Source organism: Diabrotica virgifera, chromosome 1 (assembly GCF_917563875.1).
Source record: "Diabrotica virgifera virgifera chromosome 1, PGI_DIABVI_V3a".
Classification (NCBI taxonomy): Eukaryota; Metazoa; Arthropoda; class Insecta; order Coleoptera; family Chrysomelidae; genus Diabrotica; species Diabrotica virgifera.
Genome location: NC_065443.1, coordinates 116,481,981 through 116,505,643, shown reverse-complemented (window position 1 = coordinate 116,505,643; position 23,663 = coordinate 116,481,981). Strand labels below are relative to the sequence as shown.

At 33.3% G+C, this 23,663-nt stretch overlaps 1 protein-coding gene across 1 annotated transcript in view; it reads left to right on the top strand.

Annotated features, from left to right (window-relative positions):
• LOC126890594 (death-associated inhibitor of apoptosis 2) overlaps nucleotides 1-23,440 on the top strand; it is a 110,886-nt gene extending 87,446 nt beyond the window's left edge. The window contains exons 4-5 of the mRNA XM_050659668.1: nucleotides 21,701-22,010; nucleotides 23,086-23,440. Of these exons, the coding sequence (XP_050515625.1) occupies nucleotides 21,701-22,010; nucleotides 23,086-23,405 (630 nt within the window). The 3' untranslated portion in view covers nucleotides 23,406-23,440. The remainder of the gene's footprint in view (nucleotides 1-21,700; nucleotides 22,011-23,085) is intronic.
• Nucleotides 23,441-23,663: the final 223 nt, after the last annotated feature.

Below are 23,663 nucleotides of genomic sequence, written 5' to 3'. Positions count from 1 at the left end.
GAAGCCAAAGAGAAGTGGGTTCTGGAATACTGCAAGGAAATAGAAGAATATGAAAGAAAGTACGATAGCTTTAACATACATAAAAAGATCAAGGAAATAACATGTAAAAAAGTGAAACAAGCATCCATCGTAAAGGACAAAAAAGGTAAAATAATTACAGATTTAAATGAAAAACTGGCAAGATGCACAGAATACATTGAAGAACTTTTTGCAGGCGAAAGACCAGAAACAGCAGTGGCAGAACCTGCAGACGACACAATAGGGCCTGAAATCCTAAAAAGCGAGATAGAATATGCTATAAGGAACACAAAAGGTGGTAAAGCTGCAGGACCAGATGAAATTCCTCTAGAATTGTTGAAACTTATAGAAGACGACACACTTGAAATAATGGTGAACCTCTTTAACACAATTTATAGAACAGGCATCATACCAAAGAAATGGCTCTCCTCTACTTTTGTCACAATCCCGAAGACGAATAACGCCAGAGAGTGTTCAGACCACAGAACTATAGCATTGATGAGCCACACACTACACACTAAAAGTATTTTTAAAAATAATTCACAAAAGAATATTTAATAAATTAGAAGAGGACATAAGCGCCCCACAGTTTGGATTCAGAAGTGGACTGGGAACACGGGAAGCTTTGTTTGGTCTGAGTGTGTTAATGCAAAGATGTTTGGATGTAAACCAAGACCTCTACGTAGGTTTCATAGATTTTGAGAAGGCCTTCGATAAAATCAGACACCAAAAACTGTATGAAATCCTAAGAAGCAAAAACATCGACATTCGCGACATTAACATCATATCCAGGTTGTACTGGGGACAAACAGCAAAAATCAAGGTTGATAATGAGTTAACCGAAGAAATTAAGATTCGTCGAGGTGTGCGTCAGGGTTGTGTGCTTTCTCCACTGCTATTCAATATATATAGCGAAACAATATGTCAGGAAGCGCTCCTAGAGTAAAACATTAGTGTGAACATTAACGTAGAGTTAATTAACAATATACGATACGCTGATGACACGCTAATAGTAACATATAACCTAGCAAATTTACAGTATTTGATGGAAAACATAAATACTCATACCAATAAGTATGGTCTAAAACTGAACATCAAAAAGACTAAATTCATGATTGTAACAAAGAAGCTATACACCAATGTGAATTGAACTATAAATAATCAGCCAGTTAAAAGAGTTACGTCCTACAAATATTTAGGGGTTTGGTTCACTGATACTAATGACCAGACAAGAGAAATCAAGAGGCGAATAGAGATAGCGAGACAATCGTTTGTCAAAATGAAAAAGTTCCTATGCAGCCGGGACATAAATATAAATTTAAGAACGAGAATGTTAAGGTGCTATGTTTTCTCCGTTCTGCTGTACGGCATGGAAGCTTGGACACTGAAAAAGATAAACATCAAAAACATTGAGGCATTCGAGATGTGGTGTTACAGGAGAATGTGGAAAATACCATGGACAGAAAGAGTAACAAATCAAGATGTTTTGCTGAAGATAGGGAAGGAATGCGAAGTCATAAAAACCATACAAACGAAAAAACTGGAGTATCTAGGCCACATAATGAGAGGAGAAAAGTACTCTCTGCACTCTGCTAAGACTCATAATCCAAGGAAAAATCTCGGGAAAGAGAAATGTGGGACGGAGGAGGATTTCCTGGTTGCGAAATTTAAGGGAGTGGTATGGGTGCAGAAGACGACCGAAGAAGACATCGGCGTAGAATGAACGAAAAATGGACGTGGGTTTGGACATTGACGGGAGGGTGGCTCGATGGCATGACGGGGTGGGGTGTATCGCCACTCACGAGCAGTCGGCATGGTGGCTTGGCGTCAAGCAACGGCATGATGCTATGGATTACGGAGCGAATGGAAATCCGGATTTTGGCATCACGCCAAAGAAGCGATCATGATTCAACACTCACGATCAATATTTGGCTGTATATCACGCCATTTGACGCGATGGCACGACCGTGAATGTCCACCTTATGATTCGCGAAAATGATCAGCATCGTTACAAGGTATATCCTATTTTTTGGTGTGCGCTACTGGTTAAAATAAATCTGGTAGAACGTACAAAATTGGAGTGAATGGGTTAGTGGGCACCTTACAGGTTCTTTTTTTATGGTAGTGTGCTTGCCCACCAAACCATAAACTAGAAGTTTGTTTTAACAAGCGAAGACTTGTTTAAACTTTTACCATTGTTAATGATTGTTTATTTCCATGACAAGATTAAATGCAAAGTCCATTTAATAATCAACTGGTTCCAAAAATCGACATGACAAAAGTCGATTAGATGAATTTATATCAATTAAGTTTATTTCAGAGACGTACTCGGTGCAAGTTAAACCATAACGAATAAATCAAATTAATAGTTAAAGATAAAAAAGATCAAGGCAGGATTTGTTTATATTTGATTCAGAGTTGGACCACCATCTCCATATAGCTATTTCAGCATCCTCATCGGTGAAGCTCAGAAGTCTCAACTCTTTTCAGCATAAGTAGTATATTAATAGTCTAAGATCCGATGAATCCGATGTAAGGACGACCTGCACCGATCTCTTTTGCATAAAAATTATTTGATTTGTAATTTAGTACATTAAAAATTGTAAAAAACAAGGAGTGGCAGATATAATTTTGTCCTGACAATAATTAATAATTATATACTACGATTTTTTTTATAAATTCTACAAAAAATTTTATCTACTCTATGTCATATTATGTATAAGTTTTTAGTTTGTGAAAACTATCATTATAGATAGCAGCGCGTAAAGGGTTTAAAGTGTGCGTGAAGTAACAATGTATTTTAAATGGGATTTACTTTTTCGCACACTTTCAATGGGTTTTTTGGCACACTTTCATATAATCAAATATCCTTAACTTTCGCGTTGTCATGGTGATGACAATATGAGCAATGACTTACAACAAAATGTTTGACAGTTTTGTGGTTTGAAAGTAGTTAGGATTTTTAAATGTAAATGTTCTAAAAATTGTAGAATAGAAATGAATTCCACTGACGAAGAGTTGCAGTTTTTTTATTTGTTTATCGTAGATAAAATATTGTATGAAGCAGTTCGTGAAGTATGCTTTTTGCGAACTTACGCGATGTATAGCACTCGCTCCGTTGTCGCTCGTGCTCTAAAAATCGCGTGCGTTCGCAAAAAGCATACTTCACGAACTGTTTCATAAATAACTATTTCGGCCTGGGCTGATATTATTTTAGATTTTTTGGATCATTCTAAACAAAAAAGGTCTTTTGTAATTTTTTTCTTGTTTTCGAGTTATAAAGAATTAAAAACTAAAAAAAAAACGAAAAATGATGATTTTTAAGGCTTAAAACATAGGTAAAAAATATCATATTTGAAATTATGAATTACCTAAATTCAAGTTAAAACCTTTTTCTATCAGTTCTTGATAAGTATTTTAGACTTATTTCATTTTACAACATTGTTTTTTAGTTGTTAATACAGCCCGATCGTCTGTCTTCCCATAAGGAACCTTCCTCATTAACAATTAAAAAAATATATTTTAGAATAAAACATGGCAAAAATTATTATGACGGGTATTATTACGTGACCTGATAGAAGAAGGTTTGAACTTCAATTTAAGTACTTGATAATTAAAAAAAAAATAATATTTTTTCCACCTACCTCTACCGAAAGTATACTTTTCCGGACCTGATTGTAGGGAGCAAAGTTGTACTTTTCCTCCCTAGGGAGCAAAATATTTTTCCTCCCTAGGGAGGAAAAGTAAAAGTGACGTCATGGTATTTCATTCATGAAATATAACTTATTGATGCCCTGTACAATATCTATTTTCTATTACGTAAGTATCTATACATTTTAACGTTTATTTAAAAACACTCTGTATTTTGCAGAATGGTAAAAAACAGTAAATTGTTATTCTGATGTAACAATGTTTACATTAATAATTTGACTTATATTTGACAGTTGACAGTTATATTGTACCTAATTGTTAGTTTTAGTTCTAATAAATTTTGTTACTAGTTAGTTACATAAATCAATTAAGTAAAAATGAAAAAATAATTTGTTATTTGAGGAAGGTGGAAAAATCATATGTATAACATGGGAGTAAAGTACCTTTTCCTCCCTTGAATGATTACAGTAAACTTCATTCTCGGGAGGAAAAGTAGTACTTTCCTCCCTTGTTATACAAATAGCTATTATACTTGAGTTTTTGAGCCTTGAAAATCGTAATTTTTCTTTCTTTTTTCTTTTAATTACAGAAGATATTTGTTTCAATACTCAATAATCCAAAAAATCTAAAATAATATCTGCTCGGGCCAAAAAATTTTTATTAGAATATTTAAAAAAAAATGTCATTTTTTAATTATTAATTAATTATAGTCTGTACAAAATTATATCGGGCACCCCTTAATTTTTATAATTTTTAACATTTAACAAATTACAAATCAAATAATTTTTGTTTTAATTATTTTTATTTAATTTTTATTTTTATTTAAATAATTAATTAATTGAAATGCTACGTATTCTCCAATTAATTGGATGAAATTTACTTTTAAAAAATTATAAGTTGTCTCAAAGAAATTTTTTGTAACAAAAATTTTGACACATTTTTTAATTTGGGGGTTAATTCTGTTGTAAATGACTGCTACCCTCCAGCCAGATCTGCATTTTTGTATTATGATATTATGGAAGAATTACCTGAAAAATTTTCAGACTGCCTCAAATACCTCCCCAAAAATTTATACCAGTTCCCATATGTTAAAATCTCGTATATTTTTTTGACATCTATTTTATTGCGATCTATTTTATACAAAATAATAAGCAATATATTATATTATGAGAATATGAGTTATAAGAAATTGACACAGTCAGTACCTAAAAGAGTACAATAATAATTGAATTAATACAGTTATTAATAATTAATTGAATTAATTTGAATAGTACAATAGTAATTGGAATGATTAATTAGTTTCTAGTGTTGAGGTCAAGAGTTCTTTTTAGTCTTCTGTTCTGTAGGGGTGCCAGGAGATTGGTGAACCTGTAGTCTATTGTGGTACTTGGAGCACAGAGAAATAATTTCTTCTTTGACGGTTTGGACTTCTTAGAGATCCCTATGTATATTATTGTTGGAAATGTACCAAGGAGCTTGGCACAGTTGCCTTAGAACTTTTGATTGAAAGCGCTGTATCTTCAGTAGGTTTGTTTAACTGGCAGTTTCCCAGATTTGGATGTCATACGTCCAGAAGGGTTTTAGTACACATTTGTAGATCAGCAGTTTATTGTCTAGACTCTAGACTTATCTCTTATATTTGAAAAAAAAACATTTTGAAAAATAATTTATGAAATATGCAAACTTCTTACACATTTACATATTAATCAGCTAGATAGAGGTAGGTCATGGAAATAGTAACGTAGTACACTTACATATTTGATTTTTTTGTATATATTTGATTGTTTATCGCTACTTGAAGTAATGAATAGGTATGTTTATGGTATTTGTCATGATCAATCTAGAAATCAAGACGACACCAATGCATTAATTTAAATTGTTATCTGTCATGTATACTGTAAATCCCCATATCTTTGTTAAATGCGTTAATGTTGACAGTAACTACCGTTCATATCAATTTTATGGTTTCGATTTTTTACAGATTTATCAGTAAATGCATATAGACAAGGTGAAAACGGCGGGTTCGTTGGAAAGAATATTCCCATGAGATTTTTTTGCATAATCACATTTGTAATACACCCCAGAATAAGGTTCAAGAAGTCGCCCACGCAAAAAGTGGCCTAAAAATTTTTTTTTAACAATTTTTTTTAATCAAATTGCAAAAATCAATATTTTTAGCCAGTACAAATTTTTGTTAGGTTTTTTTTACCATTATTAATAAAAAAGATCTCTTGTAATTTTTCTCTAAAGTTGATGGTTTTCGCGTTATAAGCTATTTAAAATTTGAAAAACGCGAAAATGGCCATTTTTAAGACTTAATAACTCGGTTAAAAATTATGATTATGAAAGTCAGAAAGTGACTAAATCAAAGTTTAAAGCCCCCCTACATGATCCTGAAGAAATTTGTGTGATTAATTTATTACTAAGCTGTTAGTTTTAATTATTAACAATAAGCCGTAAGATCGTATTGACGCGGCTGTAAATGAGAGTGCTAGCTAGTATGCCCCATTGGACTGCCGGAATGGCAAATGGCATATCTCTCGCACTCACCATAGACGGCCGCCTAATACGTGCAGGCGCTCATTATTATTACTTAAAAATAACAGCTTAGTAACAAAATAATGACAAAAATTTCTTCAGGATCTTGTAGGAGGGTTTCTAACTTTAATTTAGTCACTTTCTGACTTTTATAATAATAGCTTTCAACGAATTTATTAAGCCTTGAAAATCGCCATTTTTCGTTTTTTTCAATTTTAAATTGTTTATAACTCGAAAACGATCAACTTTAGAGAAAAATTACAAAAGACCTTTTTTTGTCCAGAATGGCCCAAAAAAATTTGTAAGGGCCAATAATATAGATTTTTGCAATTTGATTAAAAAAAAATTGTTAAAAAAATTTGGACCAGTTTTCAGGTGAGCGACTTCTTGAACCTTATTATGGGATGTAGAATTGCACAAGTTTGACTTGAATGTTTGAACTTGACTTGAGTTTGACTTAATTTCAAGTCAAACTCAAGTCAATCCTTCTGACAAATAATTCAAGTCAAGTCAAACTGGTCAATCGTATAGGTTTGAAAATTCAAACTGTTTGTCAAACTAGTTTGAAAGAGTTTGAAAAATAATTTATTTAGTAGATACACTTTTTTGTCGAGATAGATATGTTAGTTAATACAATGAGTGCCATATAAAAATAATTTGATACAAGAAGCGATTATAGTCATAATAGGGTCGTAAATTTCTTGCAAATGATTCTTGTACGCTTAGAATTGCTTGCTGGCAAGTGTCATTTTATCGATGTCACTTTTCTATATTTTTATTTGAGTGTTATTGGCCTTAGGCCGATGCCGCAGTGCAGGAAGTTTGCTAGGATGGTGGATGGTAGATACACGCCTGGCGACCATCCAGCTACTTATACCACGAATAATACAATGGGTGCGTTCGGACGACCATAGCGGCTGGCTGTCAGCAGAAATCGGCTGAGTGGTTGTATCCAGCCGTGATAGGGAAAGCTTAGTAAATCTCTCAGCGGCTGGCTTCCAGCGGTGACGTCTGACAGCTACTGCTGGCTCAGCTGTCCAGCCGCTGTGGTCGTCCGAACGCACCCAATGACTGTAGCCGCAGTGGCCTCCCACTACCATCTACCCACCCGGTGGTCCGCCAGGCGTCTATCCACCCATCCCATATCAGTCGTGTTTGATAATCCATCCGGGTAGCCTCGCTATGGATGAAAGCGTAATAAGTGCTGTCTATAAAAGAAGGGCAATTTGGGACCCAGTAGACCCACTATGTGACGAAAAATAGCTTAAAATATCTGTTTTATTTATTCTTTGCAGTTGCATTAAAAAAAAATCCAATATTAAAGTCAGGTGAATTTAAAAAACAATTTTTGCCTTTAAGTCGATTTTTCTCCACTTTCTGAAAAGTTTAGTGAGCGAGTTTTACCTCTAATATGACGATATGCTAAAAAAACAAACCAAATGTAACGTAAAAAATGAAACAAACGATTCCTCAGCAGTCAGTTGGATACTGACTTCTGACTTCATTTCACTCTGTCACTGCGTCCAGGATGCCGCGACCCTCCACCATCCACCTTTAAAATCCACCCTCCAAGCCACCATCTAGCATCCTGCAGTGCGGCATCGGCTTTAGGGTTTGCTCACTACGGAGACCAAAGGATGGTATCCTCGCCTAGAACAGAGTATCCTACTCTTCATATTCATGAATTCTCGCATTTAAAATAATGTATTTATTTTACCTGGCGATTGAAACTTATATTATCGATCGTTATGTAAAATAAATGCATTATTTTAAATGCAAGAATTCACGAATATGAAGAGTAGGATACTTTGCTCTAGGCTAGGATACCATCCTTTGCTCTCCGTAGTGAACGCACCCTTAGCATTGTTTATGCGAGAAAGACAACTAAAGGATCTTTCCGCTCTTTCCGCTTCTGAAACTATCACCGGTAATGTGTAAAATACTCTTAACGCAATAACGACGCAGGAAATAATGACTCCAATTTGAGATGTTTAACTTTAACAAGTAAATCTATTGGAGAAAGATAAGATTTACGAAACATTTCATCTATCAATTCTTCACTGATGTCCTTATTAATTTTTTTCTCAATATTGTCGTCATCTTTATCTCGGAATGTCCACAAAATGTTAAATAGTGAATGAATTTCGTTTACCGCATTAAATCTTTTGTTTAACTTACAAAAATAATACAATAATATTAAACAATTGACAATATTAAATATTTCACAGCGAAATATTGCGCCGGGCTCAAAATTATCAGTAGCGTTACTACTAGGCCCAGGCAAATCATAAAAAAATTCGCAGGCTTTTGCATTGTTTTTTATTTGATGTAAATTCTGGATTTATTTCATAATTGCTGGCAACTAATTTAGATTCTTTAGCCGACCCCGCATGGGGATAAGGCAAAGAGAATGATGATGATGAACTAATTTAGATTCTTCAATAATGGAGATCGTGAATTTCTAATTTTTTGTAAATCTGACATAGAGGCCCAAATCATTATATTTGAATTCTATAAAGTACGTTAGATAATTGAGTGCTTTTTTATAAACTGCGCGTCATAGAAAACGGGCATCCTAAAAAATGGGTAATTTTTGAGGTTGCGTATCTCCGAAACCTGTTGTCCGATTTACGTGATTTTTTGAATATCTTATAGCCTTATTCTTTGTTAATATCCCTGTAATAATATTTTTGCTAAACAGGTAAACTTTCATTGTATACAGGGTGTACGAATCAAACTGTGTTTTTTTCTCAAAGTTCGCAACACCCTGTGGACTAATCTGCCATTTATAAAATACTGCAATTAAAACCCAACTATAGCCTCAGGTTTTCTCAACATTCTGTTTGTTGATTCATTCGCTTATGTTGGATAATACAAAAGTTAGGTAGTTTAACAATTAGCCATGTTCTTTTTCAGTACAGGGTGTTTCTAAACAAGTGCGACAAACTTTAAGGGGTAATTTTGCATTAAAAAATAATGACAGTTAGCTTTATAATCGTATGTCCGCAAATGCTTCGTTTGCGAGATACGGGATATTGAATTTTTTCTTATAAACTGACGATTTATTTATTGCTTTAAAACCGGTTGAGGTATGCAAATAAAATTTGGTGGGTTTTAAAACGTAGTTATTGCACATTTTTTGACATACAATTAAGAATTTTATATTTACCATTGGCGTGCATACGGGTAATATGATCGGTCATATTACCCGTATGCACGTCAATAGTGAATATAAAATTCTTGATTGCAAGTCAAAAAATTCGCAATAACTATCTCTTAGAATCTACCAAATTTCATTTGCATATCTCAACCGGTTTTAGGGCAATAAAATAAATCGTCAGTTTGTAAAAAAAATTCCAACATCCCGTATCTCGTAAACAGTGGCGTGCTGGCCACATAAATGAATCGGTGCAATCACCGAGAGGCCGCGGCCTCTTGAGGCCGGTCAAATAGGTTTTCACAAACATTTTTAGATGTAACAAAAAAATATTTTTTTAATTTCTAATCGGATGTTAATTTTGCTAATAATAATAATAAAACATTAAAAAAAAAGAATGTGTGTGTACTTTGTACGCACGTAAGAAGTTATACTTCTATTATATGATTATATGATTATAAACGAAATTAATATACTTTTTATTTATATTTTATTTAAATATTAAATTAATTTATACTTACTACTTCTCAAACATTTTTATTAAAACAGTGCCAAAAAACACATTAAAAATGCCACAAATGATTTCTGAACATTAATTGTCGGAAAAATTTTTAACTAAATACGTATTTTCTGAAAATAAAATTATATAATAAATATACTTACAATCATAAAATGTATAAAAAAAAAATAAAAAAATAAAAGTTTCTATTGGGATTCGAACCAACTTACCACGCGGCTGGTATTTGCGTTGTATTGGGATTCACCCGCATTAAAACTTCGCCACAGAGACAGCTTGTCATTATGTGCGAAGATCGTCTAACTAAACAGATTAACCTTTTGACATTTTTAACTTATGTAAATCAAATTATTTTGATTTTGAATTGAAATGATTTAGAATTGAAAAAATACAACAAAACATAGAGTAAGAAGACAATATATTAGGTGAATATTGATATAAATTTTGATGGTAATCAAATTATGTAAATAAAAGTATTACATACTACTTATGTATTTTGGTAGGTTGAAGGTAGGTATCGGAGCCCGTATAACGACTAATAAATTTCGCAATCACTTGCGTCGTGTAAAGTGGCTATGTTCAAATATCATAACAAAATTTGATCAACTATTTATAAAACACTTACCAGTGAAAGATTCTTTAGCTTTGAATAAGCGAGATCTGCGGCACTCATACTAGGCACAGTTTAATGAGCTTTCACATTGGCATGCAACAATCATCTCTTCTATGTAAATAAGTCCAAAAATATAATATGAAAACTATTTAAAAAGGCAGTATAACCATTAACTAACTTTTTGTTTGTTGTTTCTCTTCCTACAAATTTTAAAACGCAACAAGCATACATTATAACCAAACCATGCACAGTCCCACAGCTGTGCCACAGCTGCCATATTGGATAATTTTTGTCATGTCATTTGAACATCCAATCAGAACAAAGTTATAATGCGCATGCGCCCGGTCGCTAGGTTTTCCCATATAAAATTTCACCGTCATTACGCCCGTAAAGAAGTATAACTTCAAAAATCAATTTTTTTTATTGTGAAATACAGTTTAAGTAAATGAGTAAGACTCCAAAGTCTATATACATAAATGGATTGCTACAGATAATAATATTTATTTTCATACATACAAGTATATTTATAGTTTTCCAATTTCCTTCAAACATGTATGTACTCTGCAGAATTAAAAAGTTGAAAAACGTCTTGCTCATTTTTGACCGAATTATTGAAAGTATCTAAAAACGATTTGATCAAGACAAATCGAATCGTTTTATGATGATATAAGCACTCTACATCCTAGAAATTTTGATACAATAAAAAAATGGTATACCTTTGATGGCATTTAAATCATTTACTGAACCTGAAGAACTGAAAGAAAGTTTTATCCTACCATATCTGCGACTGCAATTAGAGAAGAACTCATGAATTTTGCTGATAAATGGATTGTATTAAAATAGGATTTTGCAAAATACTGAGATTATACAAGATGGAGTTAATGATGAATATGTTCAACCTACAGAAAATATGAAGGATGATATTATTAGATAATCCAAGTGATAATGAATATGAAGTAACAAATGACAATGTTGATATCGTGAAAACCTCACCTCCGTGTGGTACTAAAAAGTGTAAAGATTGTATAGCTTGCTGTTACGCTGTTTTGCATAAGTAGGTACAACTTATATCAGTGCGTGCTTATCCAAATTTAAGTATGTAGTATAATATAAAGCATTTATTAACTCTTTCAGTGACACAAGTATCTTGCGAAAAAAGCTTTTCAACATTGAAATACATAAGAAATCGGTTAAGAAGTACTTTAACACAACATTACTTTTATGCTAATGGCTATAGAAAAAGAAGCTTTGTATGAGCTTAAAAATGATGAAGTAATCGACGAATTTGCTCAAAAATCTATTTTAATGCGGAAATTATTGATCGAGAGTTAAGTAATTATTTTATAAAATAATTATTGCAAAAGACTATTGAGATTATTGCGTTGTATTAACATTTTAAATATTGTTAAATTAAAGTATTTGCTCTATACTTGTATTTGTACTTTCTTGTATAATTGATTTACTAAAATGCAAATGCAAATATAGCAAATTAAAAAAAAATCATTGAATTCAAACTTTTAGGTTTGATTCAAAAATAATTTATATTTTTGTTTTTTTTTTGTTTTTTTAAATACCTAATAAAAGATCCTGATAATAGAAGGTAAAATGAGGATGGGAGGCCGCTTTTCTCTAAAATCACCGGGCCGCTTGAAAAGTTCCAGCACGCCACTGCTCGTAAACGAAGCATTTGCGGACATAAGTTTATAAAGCAAACGGTCATTATTTCCTCATGCAGAATTGCCCCTTAAAGTTTGTCGCACTTATTTACAAACAACCTATACTGATGAAGAACATGACTAGATGTTTAAGTACATAACTTTTGTATTATCCAACATAAGAGAATGGATCAAAAAACAGAATGTTCAGAAAACCTGAGGCTATAGTCGGGATTTAATTTCAGTATTTTATAAAGGCTAGAATATTCCACAGGGTGTTGCGAACTTTGAGAAAAAAACACAGTTTGATTCGTACACCCGGTATACAATGAAAATTTACCTGTTTAGCAAAAATATTATTACAGGGATATTGACAAAGAATAAGGCTATAACATATTCAAAAAATCACTTAAATCGGACAACAGGTTAAGGAGATACGCGACATCAAAAATGACCCATTTTTTATGGTTCCCGTTTTCTATGACGCGCAGTGTATTTAAAAAAAAATGGAAAACTTTTATATGGTGTAGTTTTTGTTGTGCAAGGTTTTAAACATTTTTAGTTTAGAAATATTATGCGAAATCCATTAAATCGATTTTAATGAAATTTGGTGGACTTATTATATGACAAAAATTTTCTGGACGAATGATGAAGGTACTAAGTGCAATTTAAGTGGTTGAAAATCAGATTAAAAATAATCTTATTTTCTCCCATGTTTTCTATTTATGTCTATTTTGCATCAAGGGTAATAAATTAAAATATTTTTAACCAGCCGTATCGAAAAATTCAATTATCGTTAATTTAATTTCCGCACGACTTTGCTTTAAAATGAATCCTTTTGAAGTTATAAGCAACGAAAGTAGAAAAAAAACGATGTTTTTAGTAATTTTTAAATATTCTTTTATTAATATTCTTGGCTTCTTAAAAAGGGAAGATAAGTCAGTTATTATTACTGAATATGCCACACAAGTTTTCTTTAAAAATCAAAATGCCACTTGACATTCAAATGTGGTCGTTTGTTTACAAATCAGCATCTAAAGAAGCCCTGATCTGATATATTTTTAATCTCCATATACCCAAAGTTACCTGACTGCACTGTAATATTTGACTCCTGTGATTTATTCTTTTTCATGTGCCGTGCTCGATTATCGACCGTTGGCTATCAAATTGGCTATAGTAATTTTGTTGAAGGCAGCTCGGAAAAGGGATGCAGAGGATATGTTAAACCATTCTTCTCAGGTTTTTAAGCCATGACGTTCTTCTTCGACTTGGCCATCTTCTTCCGTCTACCTTGCCTTGTATTATTAAATGGAATATATTATATCTCTCTGGGTGTCGCATAACATGGCCAAAATATGTGATTTATTGCTGTTAAAATTTTAAACCAAATCGATGACATTAGTACACATAATATATGTGTATATTATGTGTATACCGATGTTATATTTAAATTTAATTACTTCTTCTAGAGCTTTATTAATTCCAGGTAATTTCTGTGCTAGTGGTTTAATGCTTTCAACCCTAGCAGACGATAAATGAAAGCAGTGCGCCGGCACCGGAACAACGTATGATATGTGAAATAACAATAAAGCAATAAAATATATTTCAAAATACAATAATAGAGGTAAAGGTCATATTAAATATAACCGATTATTAAGTGAATTATGCACATAAAGTCAATAACAAAAAAAACGGGAAAAATTACGTCTTTGGTCTGGTCGACGCCGGGCCCCGGTAAAATGTACCGGCTGTACCGCCCTCTCGGCGGGCCTGATTTCATGGTGTGGGTACAATATTTTATATTTAATGAAAGTCAACATAAATGCTTAATTTTATTTCTGGTTACTAGATTAACAAAGAATTCGTTGGAAGTTTTTTTTATCATACCAATTGTAATTTTATCTACTTTAACGAAAATTTATGAAGGAACAACAAAATATTATATTTTTGATAGAGTAGGTTTAATGGATTTTTTGCGACTTTGCAATGTCGTTTTAAAGAATTAGTTCACTATTTGCCATTTTATAACGCTGTTCTTTATTTTTACATAATACAAGTATACACTTTGCAATTTTAAACTTGATACCAGGGAAGGCGAAGCAAAGATATATAAAATAGCCAAACAGAGAGCAAAGAAAGCAAGAGATTTTAATCAGATTAGATGTATCCGAGATGAAAATAATAAAATACTAATCGACTAAAAGGATGTCAAAAAGAGATGGAGAAAGTATTTTGACAGTTTATTAAATTAAGAATTTGACAGACAGCTTGTGAAGTTAACGGAGACAGTAACAGCAATTGTTAACAGAATAACAAACGAGGAAGTGGCTCAATCGCTTCAAAAGATAAAGAAAGGAAAAGCAGTTGGGCCAGATGATATTCCTGGGGAAGTATGGAGAGCATTGAGAGAGACAGGAATAAGTTGGCTAGCAGGTCTATTTAATAGAATTATGGAAGTTGGACAAATGCCAGACGAATGGAGAAGCAGTATATTAGACCTGTCTACAAAAACAAGGGAGACATTCAACAATGTACAAACTACAGGGCTATAAAACTAGTTAGCCACACCATGAAAATATGGGAGAGAGTAATTGATAGACGGATACGTGAAGAAACCGAAATATCCGATAATCAATTTGGCTTTATGCAGGGCAGATCAACAACAGATGCAATTTTCATTGTAAGGCAACTGATGGAAAAATACAGGAATAAAGAGACCAACGCTCATATGGTATTCATTGATCTTGAGAAAGCATATGATAGAGTTCCTCGAGAGATTCTGTGGTGGGCACTCAATAAGAAAGGAGTCCCTGGCGAATATGTAAAGATTGTGAGAGATATGTATGAGGGAGTAACGACTTGTGTTAGGACAGGTGTGGGAGAGACTGATAAATTTCAGGTGAAAGTAGGATTGCACCAAGGGTCGGTGCTGACTCCTTATTTATTCTCATTAATTTTGGACCAGATAACAGCGAAACTACAGGGTAGCATTCCATGGTGCCTAATGTATGCTGATGATGTAGTGTTAATAGGAAATAGTGAAAGAGACTTAGAACAAAAACTGGAACAGTGGAGACAAGCTCTGGAGGAAAAAGGTTTAAAACTTAGTAGGACAAAAACAGAGTATTTGGAGTGCTCATTTAAAGATGGAGTTACTACAAATAAAATGATATCTTTGGATGGGGAAATGATTGTGAAAAGCAATAGTTTTAAGTACCTAGGATCGGTATTACAGAGTAATGGAGAAATAGATGGAGATGCATGCAGTAGAATTAGGGCTGGATGGATGAAGTGGAAAGAAGCGAGTGGGGTGTTGTGTGACAGAAAAATTCCAATGAAGCTGAAGGGAAAATTCTATAAAACAGCCATAAGACCGGCTATGATGTACGGAACTGAATGTTGGGCAGTGAAAAAGAAAGAGGAACAACGAATGCATGTGGCGGAAATGAGAATGCTTAGATGGATGAGTGGGGTGACAAAGAAGGATAAAATTAGAAATGAGTATATTAGGGGAAGTCTAGGTGTGGCACCAATTGATGCCAAAATGAGAGAGCATAGGTTAAGATGGTTTGGTCATGTTCAACGTCGAGACGTTAATCACCCAATACGAAGAATTGCAGAAGTGCAGATTCCTGGAAGGAGTAGAAGAGGAAGACCAAAGAAGACCTGGGGGTAGACGATAAGGCAGGACATGTTGGTAAAGGGGATTAACATTGACATGACCCAAGATAGAATTGTGTGGAGAAATGCAATTAGGGAAGCTGACCCCGCATAGGGATAAGGCAAAGAGAATGATGATGATGACACTTTGCAATTTTAATTGTTTTGAAATCACCTGCCGCAACATCAAATAAATCCGTATATTTATTTTTCTTTATTAATTCTGCTTCGACTACAGATTTTTTTCTCTTGCAGAATACAGATTAGCAGAGTACACATTCCGACCTATCCAAATAAGTCAAAACAAAAGTCGGCAATTGGAAATAAACACGTTGCGTAATATGATATTCAAACTTCAAACTGTTTGAAGAAGTTTGATTTCAAGTCAAACCTAAAGATATCGAAATCAAGTCAAGTCAAACTTTTTTTTGTTTTCAAGTCAAGTCAAGTTTGTTGAATAAAATCAAACTAGTTTGACTTGATGCATCTCTAATAGGATGTCTCACGAATGTGATTATGCAAAACAATCTCATGGGAATATTTTTTCTAACGAACCCGCTGTTTCCGCCTTGTCTAATACGGAAAAGTTTACAGAACATGTTTTCCATTATTTTTTAAATTAAGCCTTAAACGGGCAAACTTTTATTTGAAGTGAAATATCAAAATTTTTACATTCCACAAAAAAATTACATTTAAAAAATTTATGAAAATTGAAAAAAGGTTTATTAATTTTTATACGTGTTTGGAAAAGCAACGGTATATTGTGGAATATATTGCCCATGGTACACACTTCTTATTCTTCGGCTTCTTCTCATTATGAGATCGCAGTTTTCGTCCTTCACAGCACTCCTGTAAAAATTCAAACCAAACAATGCTGCAAAAAAATCATCGTTTATGACTCCATAGTGTGCCCCCTATAGAGGGGGAGGGCGCACGCATCATAAAGAGTCATAAAATCTATACCCACCTAGCTGATTTTTGCAGGGTTGTTAGATAAAAATATTTGCAATTAACTGGTAATATTGTCAGACAAATTTTTAAGGGTACGCCAGTTGTCGGACGCATAGGCGTAACCAGGGGGCTTTTGGGGTTTGTAGCCCCCACCCATTTGGATATACTTTGAGCTCTATAGGCTTAACACCATTACTATTCCATACCCCCCAGAGACCATCCAATAGTTGTAACCCCCCCTTGGGATCATCCTGGTTACACCCTTGGTTGGACGCACCAAAGTACCTCCATATTTACGAAACGCGGCCCCCTCCCAAAAATTGTTTGAAATAGAAAAGTTGTTCGGCTATTGTGGAATTCACACCGAGAATGCAGTACTGCTAAGATAGGGCAATACATTTCGAATGGGGAATAAACGCACAGGGTTGTCGGTCTTCACCAGTTGTTGATTGCTCTCTCAAGAGCGTCGCACAGGAACTGTGGCAACACTGAAGGCGCATTCACCGTACTGCAATCTCAGTGTACATTCGAAATGTGGGTGTATCGACGTATCCTCAAAATATCCTGGACGACTCACACCACCAACGTAGAGGTACAGGGTAAAATAGAAAGCAGACTAGGACGAGGAAGAAGAAGACACTCATGGCTTCAAAACTTACGCCAATAGTTTGGACTAACATCGATCGAGTTATTCAGAAACGCCGCAAACAAAATTAAAATTGCTATGATGATAGCCAACGTCCGCAACGGACAAGGCACATGAAGAAGAAGAAAGAATCCCAGTGTGAATTTCACGTTAGACATGAATATCTGAATAAAAAAAGTGTCATGAAGGCTGTAATATTTTTTTAATGGTGGGCCCAAGCACCCTATTATTATATGAATTACACAAGGTGACGCATTTGGTGTCTGCCCATTTTACTGCAGCTATTTCTGCATTATTATCAAGTTTGTAATCAATGATCTTCTACCTTTTTTCAACAGAGTTTTATCCTCTCCCACATCACGGGTTTTATCAGACTCCAAAGTACAATTACGTAATCGGTTACTTCTTATGGTTCCCAGGCTGTCTATTTCATGTTTACTTTTGGACTGACGATATAGGGGAGTGCAATTAGAACGAAAACATGCATTGTTTCGGAAAAATTCAAACAAGCTTATATTTTTCTAAAACTATTTTTGTTAGTTTATATACATGTTAAAGTAAAAAGTTCTACTCACAGATTTGGCCCCTAATTGTTTATTAATTGTTTAAACAATAACAATTGTTTTGTATAAATAATTTTAAAAATATCGTTAAATTCATCATTTTTCTTTGATCAAATATGTATCTATTGTGTTTTTGATTATTGTGAATCCGAATATGGCATTGCAATTTGAAAATTCTTATACAGAAGCTCTTATACAGTATGTCTGCGTATCTAGGAACCACATGGAAAACTTTTTTATTATCAATTTTACGAAAAAAAGTTATTCTTCATAAAATGCTCTGGATAGTCAAAAATCTAAAACTCAACCATCAGATATCAAATTTTATCAATTTTATACGAGTTATGTCAAAAATATGAATTTCGTTAAAGAGTGAAGTACCTTTATATTCCAGAATATCAAAAAATGCTATTATGAAAAGTTGTTTTAAATTAAAAACTATGTTTAAATATACAATTACAAATTTTTCTTAAATTACGAATACCCATCATCAGTTTATTACAATTATGATAACTATTTTATTATCACTTTTACGAAAAAAAGTTATTCTTCATAAAATGCTCTCCCTGGTCTAAAATCTAAGATACAATCATCAGATATCAAACTTTTTTAATTTTATACGAAGTATGTAAAAAATATGAATTTTTCGTAAGAGTTAAGTGCCTTTATTATTCACAATATTTTAATTGGAAGGATGTAATTGAACACTAAAACAAATTTTTTAATTCCAAACAACTTTTCTTAATAACAATTTTCGATATTGTGAAAGGTAACGGTACTTTACTCTTGAGTGAAATTCATATTTTTTGACATTTATTTTATTTAACCTGCTCTACAGGCCTTGGAGGCCTAGGGCTTTACAACTTAACAATAACAATTTTACATAATACAAATGACAATATATACTAATGTCTTATATTTATTATATAATTTGATTTAATGTCCATGTAAAAATTGCTGCACTATGTTTCTCCACTGTATCCTGTTTTTCGCTTTCTCTTTCCAGTCTGTAATTTCCATCGATCCTATATCTTCTTGAAACTTTTCGTGCCATCTTTTTCTTGGTCTACCTCGTCTCCTTGTCCCAACTGGTCTTCTTAATAGTATCTTCTTTGGCATTCTTGACCTATCCATCCTCTCGACATGACCTGCCCACCTGATTCTTTGTGCCTTTGTGTATCTTGTTATAGTTAGTTCCTTGTAAAGCATCCTTAATTCTTGATTAGTTCTTCTTTGCCAACCATCTGCCGTATTTTTCCCCCGAAAATTTTTTGACATACCCCGTATAAAATTAATTAAATTTGATATTTGATGATTGCCTCTTAGAATAACTTTTTTTCGTAAAACTGATAATAAAAAAGTTATCAATAGGTTCTAAGTTGCGCAGACATACTGTATAAGAGCCAAAAAATTTTTTTTGCTGAACATTTATTATTGTTGAAGCTTATTATTAAATGTATTTTAGGTAAGTTTTACAGAAAAAAGTTTTGATCACTTTGTATAAACATTTTTTTAGCTGGTAATTTTCGGTTTTTGTATTACATTCTTGTTATCTTTCTTAATTTTCTCAAAAAGAAATAGCCTATTTCATTTCTAAAGTAAAATAATTTAGTGCATTTTAAAGATTACATCCCAAGCTTTAAAAAATCACTTATAAAACTGTAATAGATCTGTTCAAACTTGAGTAATAACGTCTTAAAGTGGTGGTAATTCTATAAAACTACGAAGATTTCAAAAATTACATTTTTTGAGACGTCATATAATTTGAATTAAATTTTTGAGATTTTTTTTGAATGAAACATCATTTAGCAAGATGCTTGAAAGGTAAGTTGTGCAAAATGAGGGTTTTATAAGAAAAATTGTATTAGTTACATAATTTGTATTAGTTACTTATAATTTTTAAATCATTTTTAAACAAAATTCATGTAAGGCTCACTTTTGGGCCCTATCGTACTTATGCCCATACATTTTATTTCTTTTTATTATAACCATAAGATAGCTTAATTATTCTTCTTTCATGTTCAATTTGTAAAATTTCATTGGATCCATTAGTTAAAGAATTACATTAAAATAACTCATCCGTGCACTTCGCCGTACGCTAGTTTACAGTGCGCCAATGTTTGTGAGAAGGGTGACTTTAGCGTTATAAATAAAAAATTATAGAAGATACAGATTTAATTTTAGAAAATTCTTTATATAAGGTTTTTTTTGTAAGATTTTCTGAATTTTTCAATGGTCAAGTCAGTTTTTTTCTAAAATTTATATTTTCGGAGTTATTAAAAAAAAACATCTAATTTCGTAGTTAATTTGTTTAATAAAAAATGAAGCACCCACTTCTCGAGTAGAACTTTTTGATATGTTGTTTATTAAAAATTTCTTAATGAAATTACAAAAAGTTCTATCTTGTTTGATTTTGTCCGAAGTGAAAATCTATATGCACTCCCCTAATGGTCCCAAACCATTCTCGTAGATTGTACAACAAAAAAATGACAGCATCCTACACTTCTTCGGCTCAAGATTTTACCCTGAATTTTAGGTTAGGTATCTCACATTTTGGATGATTAATATACTCCAGAGACCCTAGGTTCCTGTTTTTGTTATTAAAATTATACAGTAAAAGGCGTATTTTCGCTTCGAATTTAGGTATTTATGTTACTTTATGTACAGTGTACAGTGCACAGATTCTAAATGTGCCAGTGAGGAGGGATGGCATCTATGCGCAGTGTTGTAATCGGTGTATGAAAGAGAAAGTATTCGAAATAATGAAATAACAAACTTTATATTATGTAAAAGACTAAGTTTTCAATCTGATGGCACATGAGAACATAAAAAAATGGGAACCTTCTCTGGTTACACCTCCGAGGCTTCTACAATTTAGTCTCAACATCCGTATGGCTAGCATCCGTCTCAGCATCCGTATGTCTTTTGCTAGCAGTTGCCGCTAGGGCATCCCACCCATTTCGTTAGTTGCAATCTGTGACTGCACGCCGGGGTTTGTCCTAGTTGGGTCAGAGAGAGCAGCATATGTGTCTGCTGATGAGAGACTAATAAGTTTCGAAACCGGTAGAGGTGTTTGCTGCACTCTTTGATTGAACTAGAATAATGATGCGGCTGTAGTTTCGTGTTGCAACGAAATTGAAAATGGTTATTCATTTTTGATTTATATAGAAGCGTTTATTTGAAAAACAACACATATGTCCATTTTTCGCAAATTCGACTTTGTGTTCTTCTCATAGAATAGTAGTTTCTTTATCCATCTGACACATTCAGTTGTGTAAAAATCTCAGATGTCCGGAGTAAACTACATAGAACGATTGGATACTTGTGTAAAAACAACACATGCCTGGGAAGTTTTTCTTGATTTGCCAAAATTTTAATTTTTGGACTAGTGTTGCTTTTCAAATAAACGTTCCTTATGTATTTGTTATTTCATTATTTCGAATACTTTCTGTCTCATACACCGACTGTAATACTGAGCATAGACGCCATCCCCCACCGGCACCTTTAGAATATGTGCACTGTACTTGTCTTGCTGATTCGTATTACATGGTATTACATACTTCATTCACTAATCTTGGCAATCGTATAGTTTGGTGCTTGAAATAATGTCTTTAGCGGATCTTAGATTGTTTACAGTCCTTCCATTGATTGCAATTCTAGCTGACTTTCGATATTTTCTTAGTGTCTATGTTAAAATGACAATTTTATTGAACTTACTTTTTTTGTTTCAGAGACCTTCCGCTCAAAGAATACAGACGACTCGAATTCGAAGAGAAGTTACCGAACGAGAAATCCAAAGTTACTTGACTAGTCCACAGGCGTTGGCCGCTCTCAGTATAGGCCTCAATGTCGAAAGGGTAAAACGTGCAATAAGAGAAAAGTTGGAGCAGACCGGAAGGGCCTATTCCCAACCAGACGCTTTAGTGGAGGCAGCTCTTAATCTGCAACATGAGGAAGAGGATCCCAATTCGCATGAGCATTACACTCCAATAGATCGTAGTCTTAGGAATGTTGTGTGTGCAGCAATGGAAGAGTGTATCGGTGAGTTTTTTCATTCCCCATAAGGTTGTTATTAGTCCATTGAAGAAGATCCATTGTCTTCATCAATTGGATCTGTTCTGAAGTCTCTGTAATTTATTTCGTAATTTGGTTTTGCTTCAGTCAATAGAGATTTGTAATATTTTTTCCTGATATATTTATGGGTTTAATCTTTGTGATCTTTTCTGAGATTTCCTATAAACTTCCATGCTTCAGATACTTGAGTTCCACCTAAAATCTGTTTATTTCTTTACATAATTTTTTGTCCCACGTTTCGTTTTTTCTTTTGGTCACAAAGATTATCTAGAACATACTCCATGAGACTGACCAGTATAAAAAATCGAAAGGCCCTTGTTGGCTCTTAACATTATTATTTAGGCAGGGGTCCAAATTTTATTTTTTAAATTAAATTAATTGACACAAACAGAAGAATGTATGTATTGTTTAATTCGAAATACATTTTACTACTGCCAGAAAACAAAAAAAAATGTTTATTTTAAAAATACCATCACTTTTCGATTAAATTAAATGTTCAAATTGCCAAGAGGCAGGTGGGCGGCAGTTTAAACAATGAATTTAAGCGAAAAGCTATTTTTATTTGTTAAATACGCATTTTTTTCTGTCTTCTGACAGCAGTAAAATGTGTTTTGAATTAAACCAATTATATAAATTATTTATTTTGTGTCAGTTAATTTAATTAAATTTTTTTTATCCAAAAATAAGGTAGTTAGGTACCCAGTATAAATAATTATGTTAATGTTTATATTATTGAATAGATAATTGAATAACCTTTCAAATGAGCTAGCACACGACCCCTATTCTCATTTAAAAAATCATATATTACGATATCGCGCCCAAATGGATGACGTTGCTGGTATGACATATATGCCAAAAAATCATAATTTAAAAATAAAAAACGACCTGTTTCAGGTTTCCAAAATCGCTCATTTACGAAATAATGAATTTATTCCATTTGCCTTTTACTTCATCCTAGTTAGTCAAACCGATTTTTGCCTTTACTCCTTTCTTTTTGCTATATATCAACTGTTCTCCATTTCATTTTCCCGTTTTGCTTCAGATCGACAACCTGAGCAGGTGCAGCAACCCGAGCCTGCACAGCAACCAGAAATGGACGAGGCGTTTGAAGTATCCCCCACCACAGCTCCAGATGGCACTCCGCAGTTGCATTACCAACTGGTAAAAACAGTATCGCTGGAAGAAGAAAATAGGATTCTGAAAGAAGCTAGGCTGTGCAAGATTTGTATGGACAGCGAGGTGGGAATAGTTTTCCTACCGTGCGGTCACCTAGCGACCTGCGTCAACTGCGCCCCTAATTTAGAAGATTGTCCTGTTTGTAGATCTACTATTAAAGCCACTGTACGAACGTTTTTCTCATAATTATTCGATGGTATTAAAATAATTGTTTCCATAAATGTATTCTTTTTATTTAATATCTAACCTTTAAGCTACAGGAAATGGATAAGAAAGAGCATTAATGTTTTTTATTGGTTCATAAAACAATCATATTTATAGAAGCAACAACTTCAAATGTTGAAATGTTAAAATGTTATTTCCTAAGGCAAGCCGCACACCAACGAAACATGAAACGTAAACCACGTTTCATGAAAATAAAACACGGCTAAACAAATCTTGAAG